Raw genomic sequence first — 22,222 nt, 5'->3', positions numbered from 1 at the left:
CTCTGGATCGGATTTAGGATTATTCCTAGAATAAAGTTGTTCATTTCTTGCTGTCCGATGTATTTATCTATTTGCAAACGCATTCAGGAGCTGTGTGTAGGGTAGGCAAGAGAAACCGTTTTAGGTTGAATCATTCACTTAGTCTGGCGTACTGGGGAAAGGAAGGCATGGGAGTTGCCCATAACCTTCCTTTTCAATTGATGATCTCTCCTTTTGAAAATACCCGTCCAATAGTCACTCTTTCTACAGGTTTATGGGTTTCTTTCAATGCGGGGTTGTAGTGCAATTAAAAAAGTTAATCCAGTTATAGTCAACAATAGAACAAGTATGGTCTTAGGTATGTAAAAAATACCCAATGCATGGAATTGAAGGCAGGTTACTGCCTTGAAGGCAATGTGAATGTGTGGCGTGAGTGGCAGGCAAGACAAGCCAGAGGGCAGGTTACGTGGTCAAGGTAGCTGGAGTTAAGAGACTCCTTCTTTTCTTTGTATTCCCGTAATAGGGTCTGAATTTGGGAGGAGGAACTCAGGAGAAAAAACAAATTTAATTTACAAGTTTATTGGAATATATAGACTTAGGAGGTCTATTTTATGAGGGCGGCCTCGCTGCAACGCCGCCACTCCTGAAAAGCAGCGCCGTACCCACTCCGGAGCCCAGCAGGCCTCGCTCCCCCCCGGGCGCCTGTGGGCCGGCCCGGCCTCCCCCGAGAGCCGCAGTGGTTCGTCCTGGGGCCGGGCGGGAGGGCGGTCAGCGCGCGGTCCGCTTCCGGGTGCGGGCGGGCGCTGTGTGGTTGCTCCTCCCCGCCGGCGCTGTGGCGCGGCGCGGGCGGGCGCTATGCGCAGGCTCGGCCCTTGCCTCAAGATGGCGGCTGTGGCGGATAAACAGAAGCACGAGCACGGGCGGGTGAAGATTGGGCATTACATCCTGGGGGACACGCTGGGCGTCGGCACCTTCGGGAAAGTCAAGGGTGAGCGGCGGGAGCAGGGCCGCGGGGCATTTGGCCGGGAGCGCCTCTCGGAGCGGGGACTTGCCTGGGCTGAGTTGCCGGGGTGGGACTTGCGGTCCCGCGGCGGGAAGCGGTGGCTGGGGCAGAAACGCTTCCTCGTCTGTGCTTGCGGAAATCACCGCTGGAAGCTAAATGCTGCGTTTGCTTAGAACAGCACTGGGCGTGTAGCGAATGTAGGGAGTCTAAATTCCCCAGCTGTTTTATATTGCGTTTTGATGCTCATGTACGAACTCTCGATGCCCTTGCAAGGAAGGCAAGATTTCTCTTTCTGCAAACAGAAATAAGCGTAAAAAGATCAGTCTGGGATTGTTGGATTAATTGGTAACATAGCTGATGTGCAGATACGAAAAAACTTTATGCTTAATCTGCTTGACCAGGGGTTAGCAAACCTTTTTTTCAGTTCAGATTTTTAAAACTTTACGGTGTAGGTCTGTGGATGCGGTACTCTTATTTGAAAGCTAGTGGAAATAAAATAGAAGTTGAACTTCCCCATGGTGCCATTCACCACAGGTGGAAGGACTGTATATTAGTTTACACCGTTCCTGCCGTGTTGTTCTTGAGAACTTCAAATATTGGGGCAAACAAATCAAAAACATTCTTTCTCAAATGAGTAGAGTTAGGCTCAGGCTGTATTCGTCATAAGGGTTTTTTTTTTGTTGTTGTTAACTTAATATAAAAAACCCAGCTTTTTTTTTTTTTTTTTTTTTTTCAGTGTAGATAGTCTATTGTCCTCTGCACAAGCTCTTTTATATTCTGAAGAAATTTCTAATGTGTAGGAAATCAGATGATGTTTTGTTCTAGGAAAGCAGTTAAAAATATTTTGAGAGCAGAGCTCTTCGAGTCTCTTTTTCAAGTTAAGCTTATAAAGGGACAGCCCCAGTCACTTGGGAGCAGTGACCCTGCAGCTGGCTGCTGGGGTACTATTCTTTTCTGTGGGAACTTAGAACTTCCTTGAATAGAGAGAAAAAAAAGGTAACGTAGCAGACAGGCATTAGGTTCTCTTTCCTCATGGAGGGACTACCTGGTTGAGGGGAGGGGTCAAAGATGTGTTTGTTTGGTGTTTTTTTACCCAGCACGCTGCATAAGACTAAGATTGTCATACCAGCAATGTTGTAGTATGATCCTAAATTTAGGAGAGCACTGTTGTGGTACTATTTTTCTTGTCCCCATATGATGTACTATGTTACTTTTTTCTTGCTTCAGCTGTGCTTAATAAAGAACACTTTATCTATGATGCACTGGTTTTCCTCTTAAGCACACATTTTCTTCATTTCATACCAGATCTGCAATTGTTTTCCTGTTTTCATCATTTCCTTCTCTGGTGATATGGTTTCATTAATTGATGTAAAGTGAAAAACTGTAATAAATATGTTCACTTCTTAAAGTTCAATTAGGATTTACATTGAACTTGTGTGACGTGGCAGGTCAGGCATATGGCTTCTTGATAGTCAATGTTTAATTTTACCAGTGGTGGTTGCAGCCTGAAAAAATTGAACTGGAAAATCAGTGCTTTACTTGGTAATTGTGAAAGGTCTCCTCCTGTAGCTGTCAGATGAATTCAGCTGCTGGTAGCTCTCACTGGTGTGATTCTGTCCAGTTTATCTGTTCACCTGGCTGTGCCACTCTGAATTAATTCTGGGGGACTTGGTTCACCTGACTGTGCCTCTGAGTCACAGAGGTGGCTGTTCCTAGCCAGCATCTAGGCAAAGCTAAAATGCCACCAAAGTGAAAAGCTGAGGTGGAAGAATACTGAATCTTAACCAATTGTATGAGACAGATTCATATTCAGACTTCAGCATGAGTCAGTGTACAACATCTATCCCTATTTCTGTCAATTTTATTTAAACACTGCTGGTGTTTTCTGGTGAAACCAGATGCAAACTTTTAATTCCAGGTATTTTTGTTTTAAAGTTATCTTTCATAAAAGGAAGAGTTCTCAGTCTTTCAGTGGTCCATACTGAGAATATGAGGGATATTACTTAAGACTCTAGATACACAATAGTTGTTCCATCTCTCAAGATCTAGGTAATCAACACTGGTCTATATAGACTGCAAACCAGGTGGTCTGGGCCAAGGGAGCAGTAGGAGACCTGGAAACGAACAGTGCAGTATGGTATCTGATGTTGTGCACCAATATGGCTTTGCACAGCATGAACTATTGTTGTTTGGGTTTTTTTTTTTTACATTTGTTTAGCTCATACTCTTAAAGACTGCTTTCCTCTGAGCTTTGGCTTGGCTTTTTGACCTCCTGCAGAATTGTTTCATTAAATGCAACATAGCCTTCTTCAGATTTTTTTCCTCCTACAAACTTAATGACTGGTACCTGTATTTCATGGTAATGTTGTATTTGGCTGCATGGCCTCATAATCAGTTTTTTTTCCAATTGAAGAACTGTCGAACAAGGTTAGAGACTGTTCCTCTGCATCTACAGTTAAAAATAAGTTGCTGCTGCTTTGAGATTCTGCCACTGTCATGAAAATCTTGGTGCTATGCAAAGCCACAGTGAAGCCTGAAGGCATTTGGTATTACCAGAAAATAAATATAGGGATGTATTAGGTCTGTTAAATGAATTTCCTTTTTTTGCAGTGCTTATTTTGAAGGACTGGTGGCTAGTTGAGGATGAGGTTGCATTCCCTTTTATAGGTAAAACTTCTGTCAAGCCGTAATGCAAAGTAGCTTTCAGAAAGATAACACTAGCTGCTTATGTTTCTACATGATGTTATCATCGAGGGTGACGCTTTCATTTCTGCCCTAATGTTGAATTCAAAAGTGTCAGCAGTCTGTTACCAGTTAGTATCTGCTGTTTTACTGGTAACAGATACCTTGAACTGTATCCAGGCAACTTGTATCTTAAAAGGCTAGATTTGTTATAATTTCAAATTGAATTAAAGGAAGGCAAAAATTACTGAAGAAAATAGAGATTGAATTTGAAATGTCTTAAGCAAGAGAATACGCTTTTTGGGATCTTTCTGCACCTGCACTGAACCACAGTATGTTTTCATTACAATAATTTATTCAAAGCTGGTAGAGTTGAAGAAGCAGAAAACCTTGTTTTCTTCCAGTCAGTGAATAAAATTAAGGCTTGAGGCTCACAGCCTTGAAGGCTGTGACAGCTAGAATTTGTTTCAGTCAACTGTAAATGTTACTGGTTAATTACTTTAAATGAAAAATTTGTTTTGAAAAGCTCTTTTCTTATGTGCCTTGCATATTGAACATAGATTGTAGCTAATGAATTACTTTCTAATGTTTTCCTGAGTGCTAATTTAATCCTAGTTTAAGGTAGAGTGACAAATCAGAAATGAAACAAAGTGGCTTAAAAATGATATTTTATAACCCAGTGCATATCAGAACTGTGTATTTATATGCTAAGCTGTAGACTTGGTCAAATAAATATGTTACTTACTGTATTAAAACACCTTCTTAAATATATTCTGTACAGCAAAAGAGGATGCAGATTCATGTGTCTTAACCGATTTTTGCTTTTGGTTTCTAAGAAGCTGTTTCTTGATAACAAAAACAAATGTTACATTTTAACTTACTGATTAAAGCTTGGTGGTGTTTTGGTTTTTTTTTTTTTCAAATACTGCTGGATTACTTCAGTTGTCATTATGGATAGGTAAAGACTTTTCAATTAAAATAGTTGCTTTTAGAATTTTTATTATTTTTTATGATGATTATTTATTCCCGAGGGTTTGAATACAGGTCATATAATTTGTTTGATTCTTTTAAAACTTCAATCACATTTGAAGAAAGCAAAGGGAATGTGATGGCTTTAATTGTAGATCTGGTTCAAAGCAAATAATTCTCTTGCATTTCTGGGCACTCACCTGTCACTGCTTTGTGGTCTCTCTAGAATTGCTATGGATGTGATCTTTGTCCTGCATTCCTCAGTAGTGCAAATATGCCTGCCCAGCACTCTGTTTATTGTGGCCATTGTTAGGTAATGGCCCCTTTGAGTGAGGGGAGGTCTTTTCATCCTAGTCAGAGCTCTTCTGTTTTTTCAGGTGCTAGACATATATCAGTGCAGCATTGTGATGGTTCGGTGTCTTGGGTAATCCACTGTTACACTTCCCTTCAGGAATTTTAGTCTGCTTCATTTTATAGGTGGCTGTCTTCTTGTAAGAATAATCACTCAGATGCTTATCATTATCTTCGTCTCTCTGCTACGAGCTTCTTTTCACTTGCATTGGTTTTTATCTCGATGTAGAGGCAAAAGGCAGGAGGAAGATCTTTTGTGCTGGAATGAGATTTACAGATTGATGGGTGTTTGTTTATTCTATCCAGATTATCTGTTGAACACAGAAAGATTTTTGTGGATCACTGCTGTTTAATCATAGCTTCCCATGGATATATTTAAACAAAGGTTGAAGCTCAGAGCTTATTTAAATTCTCGAGTGAAGGTAGGCACCCAAATCAGTGAGTGTTGTGTTCAGCACAGTTGTGTTACAAATGTCTGTTCATGTGGATGGGGATGAACCCTACGGGTGTCTCGAGAATCTGGTTTATCTTCAGAAGGTAGGAATCAATGGCAAAGGAATAGTATTATTATCATCACTGCATGCAGCAGCCAGGCAGATAGTGAAGCCTTCTAGTAAAAGAGATACTTAGCTTCTCGGTGTTCCATCTGTGATCCTATTTTGGGTTTAAGAAAAATATTCTGATGAGCTTTTTTTGTGACTACTCCCCAAAAGCACTTGGAAAGTTAAGGACTTTAAGAAGGGTAGCTGACTGTGAAATAGTTTACACTTTTAGTTCCTCTATTTAAAGAACAGTGAAACTGTCCTCAGTTTCTTTTCCACTTCTAGAAATGCACTAGGCTGCATGTTTGCATTGCTTTTTGTAGTTTCTATTCTATTTTTTGTGCATTTCCGGTAGCATTTGCCACTTATTTAAATAGATTAAAGCTCTGGTGTTAACTGCACAGACTGTGGAGCTGTCAGCTTCAAGGACAAATATGTTTTTATAAGTAAACTGATCAGGTACTTATACTGGTAATTCAGAGCAATTGCTGGAACAGGCTTCTTGAGGGAGGGATAGGAGTGATTTCTTCAGTAAGAGTGATCCTTTCAGATAAAGTAGAAGAGATACAGGAAAACATGTTTGACTGGGTTGCTACATAAGCCAAAAGCTTGAAGTGACTTACACAGGGAGAGAAAATGCTCTCTCTAATGAGCAAGGATGGCAGTGTTTGGGATATGCTTTGCTTTTTTTTTTTAAACCAATATTGCAAAAAATGTCATGCTGCAAGACTTCTGTGGCTTAGGTTTAAGGTGTTTCTTACATATATGCATCTTCTAATGATAGAATTGTGGGAGAAATTGGAGTAGGGCTGGAGAAATTCCATACCATCTGGTTTTCAGCCTCCCCGAAAGATAATGAGGGTATGTGGCATGCTAGTGTCTTAACTTGGCTACATTCAGAAAGGAGAAACCATGTCTTTACTGAGCAATTGAGAGCCCTGACTAAATACTTCCTTGTTTCTTGCAGTTGGAAAACATGAGTTAACTGGGCATAAAGTTGCCGTGAAGATCCTGAATCGACAGAAGATTCGCAGCCTTGATGTTGTAGGAAAAATCCGCAGGGAAATTCAGAACCTCAAGCTCTTCAGGCATCCTCATATAATTAAGCTGTAAGTTTTGCTTACTATAATCAAGTTTACTTAGGCAGTAATCTCTTTTTGCTCTCACTGATCTGAAGTACATTTAAAGGGCAATACTACAAACAGTATCTCATCAGAAAAGTAACCAGCTTCAAAATACACAGTTGTGCCCTCTGTAATGTGTTTTCACAAAGCTGATCTTCACTGGAGAGCTTCCATTAGATCTTTGCTTAGACATTCTTTGGACAGATATTTCTGGTGGCACTTATCTCTGGGTTTATTGCCTACTTCATTTTTTTTTCTCTGTTTATATTTGATCTTTTTTTTCCTGCTTAGAAAATGAGTTACTAAGAACAAGAGTGTAAAGGTAATTTCTGTAGTAAGTTTATTGTGTTTTCTCAATGTTTTTAGTGCTGTACTGGGCAGTGATATATGTTTTTTCAGTGTAGGTGGTGCTCTGCAAGATTTTCAGAATGAAGGATGTACAGTTTGATAAATGTGATTGCTATGTTAGGAATCTTCAATATAGCGGCTACCCTTTGTCTAAATGTGGTATTTAAAATGTGCCTGATTACATCTCTTAGTTGATCAATAGTTCATCAGTAGATTTCAGAGTACAACTAACTATGTCCCAGAGTAGACCCCTCATGTCTCATCTGTGGTAATAAATTATAAGTAACATTGATTTTCTTTTGACTCTAATTTCCTATTAAGATAACCTTCACCTCCAGAGTGTGGGTGACTTCCACTGTCTTAGTCATGATTTGTGTTTTTTTATTAGTAGAATCTTGTCTTAAGACCCCCTTGCCACTGGGAGATGCCATGTCTATGCACTCCCTTTAATTTAGCAACAGCTGTTACCCTGAATCTAAATTACATTGTGTGAGATCAACTCACCCACTTTTTCAGTGGTTTAGTCTTCGTAAGACTGTTGAGCTGATTTGTCAGCAAAATTGCTGGTGCTTTCAGTTAATCTATGAATGAGTTCAAAGGGCATACCTATAGCCAGAACAGAATAGGAAGTGTCAGTGCACCAAGTGACATACCCGGATGAAAGAGCCAGCGTGTGCTTGTGGTGTTGCTCAACTGAAGACAGTTTAGCAGATTTCGGATGACAGTTTCTTTCTCAGGGAATTATGGGGAGAATTTTTTCTTTTGCTGTAAAGGGAACAAATTAAAAAAAATTTAGGTAAAAAATCAAAATCTCTTAAATTTTGAGTTTGTTCCTAAACTTGTTATTTCAAAGCTTTAAAGTTAGGGGTTTTTTAAATTTAATTGAAGTACAATGTTAAAAATATAATAACCAGAGATCAATACTCCTAAATATTAATATTCATTATTATTAAGAGGAATTTTTTCCTAGTCTTAAAGTACACCTTTTTATTTATGGCAAGTGATTTTTTTTGCATATTAATGTTGAAAAGCATGTATTATTGCAACACTAGCAAAGTCCTTTTGAGGTCCTTTTTCACTACACCAAGCTTTGGTGGGGCAGCACTGTAAATAGTCTTACAGAAATCACTTCTACCTCTGAAAGAACAAGGACTGATATTCCTGATGGGGATTACAGATTTCCTACTAGTCTTGGCAATGGTGGCATCACACAGTGAAAAGAGAGGAAAAAGCTTCTGAAAAATATTGTCATTCCAGTAGCTGTAGATTGGTAACTATTTTAAAGTGTATTTTTTATCTGATTATTTGTACAACTTTGGTTTTAACTAAATGTAACTAGTCTTTTACTGAATGTGTAGACTAATAGATACCTTCTCTTGTCAGGTACCAGGTCATCAGTACACCCACTGACATTTTCATGGTGATGGAATATGTTTCAGGAGGAGAACTGTTTGATTATATCTGTAAAAATGGAAGGGTAAGAAGTAGTCCAACTCTGCAAATCAGTGACTTGCATTCTCTTACTGCATTTGCAGCATTCCTCTGTCACCCTACACTGGGGGGACAGACAGGTTCTTTTTGGGTATCCTTGTCAGAATGATGCAATGAAAGGGTTTTTTTTCTCAAAAGAATACTATGGTTAGTGTAGCACAGGATTTATTATTAGAGTGTCACAGGATTTCTATGAGCAGAATCAATGTAGTACAGTTTACAAGTAGTGTAGTACAGAATTTTTAACACAACCTGACTTGGGATATATATTCACCTAGACCTTCTGTAGATCTGGTCAAATCTTAATACATATTTTGCTATATCAATATAACAGTCACAGTCTAGCCTTGAAAATCATATGGAAGAACACAAGTCACTTAGTCCTGAGAAGAAGCAGAGGATGTTGGAGGTGTCTGTGGCTACCAAGAAGTCACAGGTTTCATTCCCATTTAGGACTCATAACTGATGTTAGAGACACTGCTCTGGCTGCTGCTGCAGTTCCATATGCCATGACAGAGTCATCCATGGCTGTGTGCCTTGGAACTAAAGGCTGGTAAGGAAGAAGATATTCAGCCTGGCACCCAGGAATCTTAAGGCTAGTAGGGAGGGGAAGAACACTGATTTGTCTACTTGCTTCACAGAACCTCCAGGGCTTGATAATGAGGGAGAGGGCATGAACACATGATGTGCATGGTCACAGAATGGCTGCTTGCCTCATAAAGTGGAGTTAATTAAGATAACCACATTATCAGGGGCTGGGAGCAAGGGGTACTGGTTACACCTTGTTAAATATAGGTGTATTTTCTTGTATTTGGTTTTAATTTTGCTGCTATCCACTAATATATATTTTATATTTCTGAAAGTACAAATGATCACGTGTTAACACATTTCAAATCTTTATGTGACTTTGTCATAGTATTTTTCCTGTCTACTAATCTGTTAATTTACAGTGGCTGGGAATAAACCAGATGGATATGTTGGAGTAGCTGAAAACTGTTTGTTCAATATATTCCATTATAATGGAAAGCTACCTTTATGCCCTTATTACTGTCTTCTACTGTTAGAACAGCTTCTGTGAAAGATCTGAAGTCACTTTTTACAGACCATTTAGATATATAGGATACTTCCCTTGCTGGGACAAACTGATGTGAATTAGGGGTCTTTGTAGGAAATGCCCAGTTAAGTCTGCTGTTTGGGACTAGCTGCTAATAGCATAAATAGCATCTGAAATGTATAATTTCTGTGCTGCGTTTCAGCAGCTTTTGCCAGTTTAAATCTTGCGCAGTTCTTAAACATCAAAGTTTGCTGATACACCAGTTGGACAAAGTTAAATGAGTGCTAACGTTTCTAGCTAGTGAGTATGTAACATCTGCCAAACCCAATTTCAAAAGTGTGATTAAGAAATTTCAGTGACTTTCTGAGTAAATGGGTATGTTTTGTTTTAATAATTTTAGAACTGTTTTTTAGAATTCTGTACAAACAGAATTATGTAAGATACAAAGCTTCTTGCTACAAGTTCTGATAATCTGCTGTATGAGGTATCAAATGATAAGTATAATTGATAAGTATAGGTCATGGGAAAATTTCCTCTAGCTAGTAAAAATGAAAAACAAGTTAACTTCCACTGTCAATTATTTAAAATCTTTGTCTGTTTTAGCTTGATGAGAAGGAAAGTAGACGTCTGTTCCAGCAAATCCTTTCTGGTGTAGATTACTGTCACAGGCATATGGTAGTACACAGAGATCTGAAGCCTGAAAATGTGCTGCTTGATGCACACATGAATGCCAAGATAGCTGACTTTGGTAAGTATTGGTTTTTTTAAATATCTGTTTGCATTTCTGGTGTTAGATCCTGTTAATAACAATAGGAAATATTAAATAAAATATGTATACTTTAATATCTTGGTGGTGTGATACAACAGAAGAACACGAAGAATATATATGTAAAGCAAAATAATGTTCTTGCACACTTACTGAACTTGTTTTCCTCTCATGCTTTCTTTTGAGGTATTTTCTGTGACTGGCTGAAATTGTGAACTGATTAGTTTGGTTTTGCTAAACAATATTTTCTCCAAAATACTAAGTTTCTGACCTTTCTTCTTCCAAACTCTGTCCTTGTCTGTTTCACCACCTGTAAAATACAGATAAAAAAAAGGACAGTGCAGGGGCAATTAATCATTTTTAAGAAACTACAGTGCTATAGAAAAATACACTAGTCCTGTTAAATTGGTCTAAATTTAATCTTTGAAGATGTGAAGAAGATTTGTTTATGCTAGCTGTTGGTGACACAGCTGCAGAGAAGCCTTGCAGCTATTTCTTGGAGTCATATGAGTCAGGAAAACCTCACCACATAAGCATAGTAACATATCCATACTGCTGTGTCATGATAGATCTCGTGTAGACATAGTGGATAATACCTGCTCATCTAAGTCTCCAATGGAAGGTGTTAGGTAATGCTGAGTATTCTAGGTATAGTGTTTGACTGTATGGGCGCTGGGAATCGTACTGGATTCTCATGTGTAGAAAATGCTTTGGGTGAAATAGCTCACATGGTGAAGAAATGAAGTACAGTAACTTACAAAAATATCTTCCTGTAACTTAGTGTCAGCAAAACTGTAGCACTCAGTTAATCATGACTGGTGTGTTAAACAAGAGCTTAATAAAAGAGCTTGTGTGTTAGAATGTGAAAGCTAGCCAAGCTGTACTCTTTCCTCTCCACATTCCCTGCTGACCAGTGAAAGGGCAGAATTCCTTCTTGGAGACTGAGTTCTTTGGTTTACGGTAATCTTGATCATGCAGCCTCCACTTAGGAAGCTATAAGATATTTTCTACAGCTGTTAGACTATATGGAGCACTGGTGAATGCAGGTGGCCTAGTTCTAAAGCACACTTCTGTGCTTACAGAGTGTCTGAAAACCAAACTACTGAACTGCAGTGATGCAGGAACCAGGTGCATAGTGTAGGGGTGTAAATTGTGGTAAAGTCATGTTTACTCCTCAGTTTCCTTGTTCCGTGTAACCTCTAACAGAATTTTAGGAAATTCTGTGGTAGCATTTTTCACTTTGGCATTTTAGAAGCAAATTAGGTTTTAACTTTCTTGTTAATGACCAAAATCCTGTCTTACTGTACTGTTTCATCTCCTTTAGAGCAACTTTATTCTCTGTCATGCCTGTGTCATCCAAATTTAACTGTTCTGGTCTGGGAATGGATATGTTCTCAAATATCTCTAGGCTGTGGGCAGTAATGGATTGATGTTACTCGGATTTCTGGTAAAATGAATGGAGGATTATGTGGCATGCTCATGTAAAAATTCTGTAATTCCAAACAATGTCATTTCTTAACTGGAATAAATTTGTTAATTTTCTAATATGAATCACAGGTGGTTTGTTCTAGGTGGTATATGCAGTGTGAAATAATTTTGCTCCCTGAATTTTTAGTAGTTACTCTTATACACTTTCAGGTCTATCAAATATGATGTCAGATGGAGAATTTTTAAGAACAAGCTGTGGTTCCCCTAACTATGCTGCACCAGAAGTAATTTCTGGAAGGTAGTTTCTTTTATATTGGATACATGTGTGCATGTACTTCAGTCATTTTGCTGCTTGATTCTAAAGGCTACGAAACTAGTTCAGGTGACAAGCTTGATGCTGAGAAACTGAGGGCTGTTAGTTGTATTGATAATTTTTCATGAGTGTTCAAAGCTTATGTGAACTAGCTTTGAATAGTTCCCTTAAGGTAGAGGTGATGTCTAATGCCCCAAATCCATTGTGTATGCTCTGCCTGAATTGTTTTAAAAATCTCATGTACAGCTCAGATCTTGGAAGCAGAGGTGCAGAGTTACAGGCAAAGTCTGTGGTGAAGTTGTGTAGCAGTGAAATATCTGCTGCAGAGTAGATACTTAGTCCTGGAGGTAACTTCCCTTTTTGTAAACTATGATTGTCAAATCTGCTTTCAGCTACCTGCCCTAATATTGCCTCTTTTTGTTTGGAGGCCAGATGTCTGTTTTGTTCAGGCAGTGGCACAGAATATGTGATAACATTCTGCTATATGGACTTGTCTTCAACTTTTCAGCCACAATTTGGGGGATAGCTGACTTTGCACAGATTCCTCTAAAACCTTTATAACAATATATAGCATGGGATTTCTTAGTAGTAGATGCATGTTTCTTTCAGTTTGCCATTGTATGAAATTGCATTGTGGATTATTGTTACACAGTAGAGAGGAAAAACTCTGTACTTGTGCCCTGTTACCTTTTATAAAGGGAAGAATACTGAAGTGCAAGGGAGGCATGGCATAGAATTGAAATGGTATAGTGCTTGCAAATCAGTTGTCCCAAGTTCACATGCTTTTAATTACTGTGATGCAATGGAAAAATGAGAGGAAAAAATATTTAAATGTATTAAACACAAATCACTTATAGTTAATTTTTTCACAGGTTATATGCAGGTCCAGAAGTAGATATATGGAGCAGTGGGGTTATTCTCTATGCTTTGTTATGTGGAACACTTCCATTTGATGATGATCACGTGCCAACCCTTTTTAAGAAGATATGTGATGGTATCTTTTATACCCCTCAGTACCTGAATCCATCTGTAATTAGTCTTTTGAAGCACATGCTGCAAGTGGATCCAATGAAGAGAGCAACAATCAGAGACATTAGGTAAAACACCATCTGATGTCTGATCACAAGATACTGGAATTACAGTAGCACAAATATGCAGAACAAAGAAATTATTCATACAGCTTGTCCATGTTTTCTAGACTGGGATCAAAAATTCAGCTTCTGATGGCTTGGTTTTAGCTCTGCTAGTGCTGATCTCCAGTGGACAATGAAGAATCTATTGGAGATCATAGTAAAACAAATTATTTATATTATATATGGAAATTCTGAGACGCTTTAGGCATAAGACTGCCATAGCAAAACTGTTTACTTGCATAATGGTTTGCAAAAATTACACTATATAGACTTCCCTAGGTGAAAAAATTGTATTTGCTGTTAGGAACCAGTGCTGTCTACTGTAAATGTCTGAGGAAGCTATTTAATCTGATAACTACTGCTATTATTTGTATTTCTTCGGGCTCTGAAAAGTCATTTGTTAAGACTCTGAATATTCCACATTTAAGACAGCAATTTCTACCTTCAAAACACTGGTATAAATTTGTGTATGAACAGTAATTACTTCACCAAGTACTGATAAGTTATAGTTCGTAGGTAAAGAGAAGTATCATGGGCCCCAGATTCCAAGAGAAGATTCTGGAGAAATTGATTGTGTTGAGAAATGTACACTGGATCAAATTAAAAAAAAGTAGCTGAGAGAACTGTACTTTATTCAGCATCTTAATTTTCTTTGCAAGAAGCTCTAAGGAAAGAATGTTGCTATACTACCATAATGAAAATGATGCTTCTTTTAGGGTTGGAAGTTAGGAAATCAGCAATGTTCATATTTTCTCAGTGGAACAAAAAACACGACACACTTATCCCTTAGTACTTTATTACAATAGGAAGTACTTCCTTGCAGAGATCAAAGCACTGCGAGAAGTAAGTGTTACAAGACTCGAGTGGGTGGGAACTTAACTTCCCTCAGTTGTGTTAAATAGTGTGTGGCAAAGAAGTGGTGTGAAACAAATGCTGAAAAATGTTGGTTAAGAGAACATGGATGGATTTTGAATCCAAACCAGTTCTGTCCTATTATCCATGTGACATGTCACCTCACAGTTTAAGGGACAAACTGAGTTTAACTGAATACCTTAATTCTTCTAGGGGTTGTGTGTATGTGCATGCAACGAGAAAGGCCTGGTGCCATGAACAGTTACAAAATATTCCTCTGGGTTCTGTCATCCCATCTAGTGCTGAGCCTTGTAGTGGTATGAGAAAACATTTTTCTGCTTCCAAATTAACTGTTTTTTCTGATTAAACTATATTTTGCTCAGCACATTTGTGCTGAAGCACAGTGTTTTTGAGATCATACTGAGTAGAGCTTACTGCACTGTGCTGGTTTAGGCTGGAATAGAGTGAACTTTTTCACAGTAACTGTGTTTTGGATTTATACTGAAAATAGTCTTGATTATAAATGGATGTTGTAGTTACTGCTGAGCAGAGCTTGCACAGAGCTCCTTACACTGTCCCAACAGAACAGGCTGGGGGTGCACAAGGAATGGGTGAGGGGACACTGCTGTGCCAGCTGACCCCAGCCATATTCCATACCATACAGGGTCATGCTCTGCAGTAAAAGTTGGAGGAAGACTGATGGGGATGGTCTGCTGGTCATCAGTCAGTTGGTGATGAGCAATTGTTTTTATTTGCATTACTTGTCTTTCTTGGGCTTCCTTGTCACCTCTCGTGGTTTTGGAGTTTTTTTTTCTTAGAATTTTTAAAAAGAAGTTTCTAATTATGACACTGTTTTTATCTCAACCCACACGTTTTTTGCACTTCTACTCTTCTGATTCTGCCCCTCATCCCACTGGAGAGGACCAAGCAAGTGGCTGTGTGGTGCTTAGTTGCTGCAGTTATGGGCTTAAACCATAGCAGTTCTGTTTGACACCTAATGCAAGGCTTGAAGGTGTTGAGATAATAACAGATTTGAACAGACCATGTTAGATAAAATAATTATAAATTGTATAAGGGTTGTTGGTCAGAATATTGATTTTTCTGTTCCCAGTGTTGATTTATCTGATCTCTTCCATGTTCCATTTTTTGCTGTACATGTTGAAGATTTGCGTTGCTTTTTGCAATTTGCTGTACTTTGTAGTGCTTAGTGTGTGGGGGTTTTTTTTGTTGTTGTTGTTGTTGTTTGTTTTTTTATTAGAACATTGGCCTTGAGCTTCATCTGCTATCTGGGCTCTGGACTGAAGCTGTTACTGTCCTCTGGGTACCATCTCAGGGAGACAGTTTGTCTAAGATTTTTTTTTTTTTTCTGTGGAGCAAATACAGAATTCACTACATTCTTCTATGACCTTTTTTCCCTCATTGCCATAACCTCCGTATCTTGACTGTCCTCGGGCAGTCAAAATATTTATACTGGTATTTCTTAGGAGTATGGTTTAGGCTTTTTGGAAGATTACCAAGCTGTTTTGGAATATCTCCCAGGCCTAACAGCAGTGTGCTTATGGGTGGCAAGGCATGTGGGAGAAAATGGGCAGGTAGGACATGATAGAAATGGCATTCTATCATGAAGTGATAGAATGTTTGAAAAAAGGATGCCCTTGCTATCCCAAAGAGGCCCAGCTTACCACACTGTGCTGGGACCTGGCTTGCTTGTATTTAACACTGCTCAATACTGATCAGCACCCTCAAGGAGAAGAGGGGATTTCTGGGTCTGAAAACATACCAACAGACACTTTGGCTAGGCCAGAAACCCAGCTTTCAATTATATCATTTGTTCCTGTAACTAAAAATAAACAACCAAAGCAAAAGTCATCTCATCTGGTCAGGAATGAAGCAGCTGCTAGGAGGGAACAGGAGAGGGAATCAGAAGTGTCAGCCCTTTCTGTAGCAGAACAGTCACAAGAAAAAGCAGAGCAAGGGAATGAAATCATAAATGAGAAAGTAACCACCTGATTCCTATCCCTAAGCGATTTGTGAGATAGCAAAAAACGTTTTTTTCAGTTTCCTGCAAAATGTCTAATAAAATCTTGTGCCAGCAGCGATTACTTTATGTACTGTTTTAGTGTTTGTGCTACAAGGGGTCTTGGACTGGCACATGATTCTTCCTGCACAGACTAAAATTAATTTTATATTTTTAAAGAATTTCCTGTTCAAAATGTTTTCTTTACTTACATATATTCAGAAGTTTTTATTTTTAAATCCAGGGAACATGAATGGTTTAAGCAGGACCTTCCAAAATACTTGTTTCCTGAAGACCCATCATACAGCTCTACCATGATTGATGATGAAGCCTTAAAAGAAGTGTGTGAGAAGTTCGAATGCACTGAAGAGGAAGTGCTAAGTTGTCTGTACAGCCGAAATCATCAGGACCCTCTAGCTGTTGCTTACCACCTCATTATAGATAACAGAAGAATAATGAACGAGGCCAAAGACTTCTACTTGGCTACGAGTCCACCAGATTCTTTTCTGGATGATCACCACCTGTCTCGCCCTCACCCTGAACGAGTGCCATTCTTAGTAGCTGAAGCACCACGTCCTCGACACACTCTTGATGAGCTGAATCCACAGAAGTCAAAACACCAGGGTGTGAGACGGGCTAAATGGCACTTGGGAATACGGAGTCAGAGTCGACCAAATGATATCATGGCTGAAGTTTGTCGAGCAATTAAACAGTTGGATTATGAATGGAAGGTAACAAAATAGAGGACCTTTACAGTACACAAGAATGCATTTTGGTTTGAGCTTTGTAGCTGTATAACCCAGAGGCCTGAAACTCTTTTCATGTTCTGGCATTAGTCTCATGGGTGTGTGCTATCTGTGTGCTGTGCCAGAAGGGTTTTGGGGGAGACTGTACATGCTGACAGGAAAAAAAGTCTTGCTAAAGTTTTCTGTTGGGGCTGTAGGAATGTATTTCTCTTGGCTAAAAAATCCCCTAAAAACCCTCAAATCCAACAGGTAATGAAATCAGAAACCACTTGATAAACACTAGTGAGTTGAAAGGGCAAAACCAATATGCTGTGATATTCAAGCAGTTCTGGTTAACTGACTCAAATCTCTTTCATACTAGGTTGTAAATCCATATTATCTGCGTGTTCGGAGGAAGAATCCAGTAACAAGTGCATATTCCAAAATGAGTCTCCAGTTGTATCAGGTAGACAGCAGAACATACTTACTGGACTTCCGTAGTATTGATGGTATGTGAAAAGTTCCTTAAGTTAATTGAGTTGTATGGGAAATCATTCTACTTGGCAAACATGTCTTTATTTACTTACTTAGAAGTGAAGTAAGTGTTGGCCCTTTTTTATTTTTAACCAATATAATCTGTATCAGTGTTTCCTTATTCCTTCCTGCACTAGTGTTCCTGTGATAGAAGCTTAGCTGCTGCATCCCTGAAATAATTGCTTTTAAGCTATATCAGCTCCTGAAGAGCTCCATTTTGTGTTTTCATCAGAACTAATACCAGTAATGGAAAAGGGGACAGGACTGTTGGAAATGAGATTGGGATCAACTTAAGCTGCCTTTGGAGCCTCACCCCAAATTTAAACATTAATTTAGATCTGAACTAAGCATGCAGACAGTGTTTTCTAGTGAAGATAAAGCTTGACATCTAGGCATTTAAATTTGACTTGGACTGTACCTTGCTGTACTGGGTCTGACTGAGATGGAGTTAATTTTCTTCATAGCAGCCTGCATGGTGCTGTTTTGGATCTGTGACTAAAGCAGTATTGATAACACACGAGTGTTGCTGAGCAGCACTGGCGTAGTATCCAGCCTTTCTTTTTCCACACTGCCGTGTTGGGAGGGGAACAACAGCTCTGCAAAGCTGAGCCAGATGGAACAAAGGGACATTCAATGCTGTATTATGTTATGCCTAGCAAAGAAAGGGATTTTGGGGAAGGTAACCTTGAGACCGGCTGGGCCGTCTGCTTTGGAGATAGTGAGTGGTTGCCTTTGCATCACTTCTCCCCCCCATTACTTAAAACTGTTTATTTCTACCCATGAGTTTTCTCACTTTTGCCCTTCTAATTTTCTTCCCCATTGCACTGAGATATCAGATGCAAGGCAAAGTTAACCCATCAGTTCTGGTAGTAGCTAAAATTTGAGGTAGGAATTGTATGCTTGCAGTAGCTAAAGTCTTGAAAGCATTTAGTTTTACCTGTACAAAAATATGTTTTATGGAGTGACAGTAACACAGTATACAAAGCCTGGTTAGATGAAGTGAACAGAGGAGCTAATAGGCTTGTTTATGGGCATAGTAGACTAAAGGAAAATTACGTACATCCAGTGGTGTTGATGGCATGCCTAGGAAAACGTTGCACGGAAATAAGGATTTTTTTTCTTTTTTGGACTGCTTAGAGCCATGCAGCTGGGGGAGGGCAGCCTGCTATAATCCTGGTTTCCACTTTTGAGGAAATATGCAAGGGCACAGATTTGTCGTATCCCTTCCAACAGTTAAACTGATCTGACATTCCTTCTCTCCACCATGGTTAACTGTTCTCTATTCCTCTTAACAATTTGTAATTTAAGGTAGCTTTCTGTAAACAGGAGAGATTGCCTTTTCTGTCAGTTCACCTGAAATAACCTTCTGGGAGCCAGCTTAGACACAAGTTAATGTTCAGTATGTAAAATAAGAGTAGAGATGCTAAAGGAGAACACTACTATTAAGATGAAACTATTTTCTCCTCATAGGGAGGGTAAACATAAGTTGCTGCAGACCAAATGTAGAACATTCAATGGTGAAAAACTTTCAAAAGAGAAGAATAAATTAATACAGATACTAACAATTATAATGTGCTAATGAGTTATCATAAAAATAGAAATAGTAACAATGTAGAAATCCCCAAAAGAGATCAAAAATAAAAGTAGATGGTAGAAAAAAACATCTACAAACTGCTATTCAGCTTAATCTTATGATGCTGACCTGTTTCTGTTTTGAGTAACCTAAATTGAACAATTAGCTGCTGAAATCAGTTCATGAAAAATACAATTAGTATTGGTTTGAACAAGATGTAAATAGTTCTGGAGTACAGTTCAGAGTACAGAAAGAATTAGCATAAGAACATTTGCTTTGTGCTACTGTGTATATAAGCTTCTATTTTGTATCAAATACAGTTTGCAAAAGCTTTTTATTTATTAATCAAGACTTTAAAGACAAGATTAAGAAGTGTGAGAAGGGGAAGATACTTGCTCTTCCTAGAACCAATTTGATACGAATACCTCATTTTCCTTCTCTCTTCTCTTGTCCCCAGATGAAATCACTGAAGCGAAGTCTGGTGCTGCAACTCCACAGAGATCAGGTTCTGTGAGCAACTATAGATCTTGTCAGAAAGATTCAGATGCTGATGCTCAAGGAAAATCTGCAGATACATCCCTTACCTCATCAGTGAACTCTTCGCTTGACTCTTCCACAGCTGATGTAACTCCAAGACCAGGGAGTCATACAATAGAATTTTTTGAGATGTGTGCAAATCTTATTAAAATACTTGCACAATAATTTTGAAGATGGGCTTATTTCTTTTATAGCAATAAGCATGCCTAAATCATAGTCAAGATGCTTCCAATTATAATCAAGTTAAATTAACTAAGGCACTGAAAAAGCTAGCCACAGAATGCAATTTGCATGGGGATTAAAATTATGGGCAGTTACTATATATTATTTTGAAGCTGGAGTGAATTCTGATTGCCTGCTGTCCAATAGCATAACACAGGTACAGGAAATAACATGCTCTTTGGGTAGTGTTTGTAACATTTTACCTTGAGTGCAAAATAGGCTGCCTATAACATTTAAGCTAGATGGACCTCCTTGTTTTTCTTCTCTGGTTATACATATATCTGATGCACTGTAAGTTAACATACACGTACTAGTTCAGTGATGTCAGTATGACTTGTTGGTCACGCTCTACAGTTGTGACTCCGAACTATCAACATCTCTCAACAGTAATGTGTTAAAACTGCTATGTTTCTTCCCCCTTATTTGACAGAAAATAATAAAGAATACTTTGATGCGTTACAATGTACTACTTTTAACAAAAAATGTTATTAAATGCATGCAGATCCAGCCAGGTGCTCTGTAATGAACTGAGGGGGAAAATTCTGTGGGCAGTGAGTGAAACGATTGAGTCCATAACAATGGCAGGGGACTTAATGCTGAGGAGATGTGGTATCCCATGGGCTAAACCAAAATGTTGCTTTGTGAAGAAGCAATGCTGCTGTGAGGAAGCTCTTCGTCTGCACATGTTATCTTAGTGTGGTAGCAGCGCAGCAGCTCCCCACTGCTACTGCAGGCTGAGAATCCTTTTCCTTATAAACATGCCCCTGTAGTTAAGAGCACAGCCTTCATGCTGTTCCAGAATCTGAAATTGACAGTTTTTTAACATACATGTTAATACTTTGATATAGCTGGTTATCAGGTTAACTTAGGATATACTATATAGTATACAGTATGAAGTGAAAACTGCATACATAGGTTTCTAGTTTTTCCAAGGGCACTTTTATAGAAAACTTTGCTATTTAATGTAACTGAATTAAACAGTCTAACTTTTCAGTTGAGCATTGAAAACTGATCAGGACAATTTGAATGCTAACTTTCAAAAGGTTTTCAAGAGTAGATTGCAATTACCCATAATAAAAATCGTTCTGCATTTAATGGTTTTTGCAGCATTCCAGGAAAAAAACCTGAACCTTTTATGTTAAAATCATGGGTACTACTTGCATGAAAACCCTTAGTCGCTCTTAAATTGGATATAATTAGCCATGGTTTTGTTTTCGTCTAGCACTTAGTAGATATAAACAGTCATAAAATACTTAGTTTTGCATTCAAGACTTAATGTTTACTTCAAAATGATCTTCTTGTCCTACATAGTTTCAAAGGTTGCTCCCCCAGGAAGAGGCTGGAAATCCAGGCATTACTATGAACAGTGAAACCTGGACTCTTCACGTTGATGGAAATTCTTGCCAATGGCTGAGATTTTATCCATGGGAAACTGCTAGCTACAGATACAAGAACAGTTTAAATCCTGGCCAGCTGGCTGCAGTCCAGAAATTCACATTCACAGAATCTGAAGAAACTTTTAAGCCCCAGAACCGCTGTAACTGCGTTCTGAACTGGGTGATTGTGAGATCTGTCTAGTGGATAGGTACAAATTACACCTTCACTTCTTTATCCTCAAGTGTCATAGATGGTCCCTGCAGGGACATTGGCTGTATCAGTGTACTTTAAAGTGGAAGATTTTCCAAAGTGGAAGTTAGTATCAGAAGTTTAAACCCAAAACTTTAAGATGCCAACATGAGGGACCAGCTGCAAATCCTACAAAAAAGTCCTGTCTTTAGTCTTGTAAGAATTGGTTCTGATGTTCTGAATAAATCAGTGTGTTCATTTTTGTTACTCTTTATTTTGGAATTATTATGTATTGCACATGTATAAACACTACAAACGCACAGGTTTTTAAATTGTAGTAATTCCTCATCTGGAGTTGGTTTGGGATCACTTGCATATATTAAACTATTTATAAATGCTATCTGCTACTTTTAATGCTGACAACACATGCAAGGTGTAAAGCTGCAAAATAGTTTTTAATTTTTATATACCTTTTCGGCCCTCTTGTGCATTAAGAACCCTGGTTTGTCCTTAGTTTTGGTATTAGGAGGTTAAAGCAAGTTACTGGCAGAAGTGTACAATATATGTAGTTTTAAATAAAGTACATTTTTATGGTAGATCAATTTTGACAGCCAAAGGTTTTCTGATTGAACTGAGATTTTTATAGGGAGTGGGAGGAGTACAAAGGGGCGCTAACAACCTCGTTGAACCCAGTTGCCTGTTGTGTGACTTTCCTATGCTTTGTAGATGTCGCTGTTGAAATTGGTTTCTTCACGTGTTCCTACTGATCTCGCAGACTTTTCATTAGCATTGCACTAGAAACTGCCAATGGGCTGTGAAATGAAACTTCACTAAGAGAGCTGCCAGAGTTGTAAGGCAGCTTATGCAGATACACAAACTGGTAAAGTGTGTTAATCTGTATCCCCAAATTTACTCCTGTTGGAGTTAACTTCTTTGTATTGTAAATTTTTCAGTAACATGGATGTACCTGGGCTGTCCATGTGCAATATAACTCACTATGTAATGGATAAAAA

The 22,222-nt window shown here is 38.6% G+C and overlaps 1 protein-coding gene across 1 annotated transcript; it reads left to right on the top strand.

Annotated features, from left to right (window-relative positions):
- Positions 1-590: 590 nt before the first annotated feature.
- PRKAA1 (protein kinase AMP-activated catalytic subunit alpha 1) lies at positions 591-21,476 on the top strand. Its single transcript, XM_069001055.1, is given in 10 exon segments — positions 591-640; positions 642-967; positions 6,494-6,635; positions 8,382-8,475; positions 10,147-10,291; positions 11,948-12,035; positions 12,923-13,147; positions 16,297-16,783; positions 17,160-17,286; positions 19,342-21,476. Coding segments are annotated over 10 exon segments (1,929 nt in total). The 3' UTR covers positions 19,587-21,476.
- The last annotated feature ends 746 nt before the right edge of the window (positions 21,477-22,222 follow it).

This window comes from Aphelocoma coerulescens, assembly GCF_041296385.1.
Source record: "Aphelocoma coerulescens isolate FSJ_1873_10779 chromosome Z unlocalized genomic scaffold, UR_Acoe_1.0 ChrZ, whole genome shotgun sequence".
In the NCBI taxonomy this organism is placed as follows: Eukaryota; Metazoa; Chordata; class Aves; order Passeriformes; family Corvidae; genus Aphelocoma; species Aphelocoma coerulescens.
Note: the sequence above shows the minus strand (reverse complement) of the source record. Positions and strands in the feature narration are given on the sequence as shown.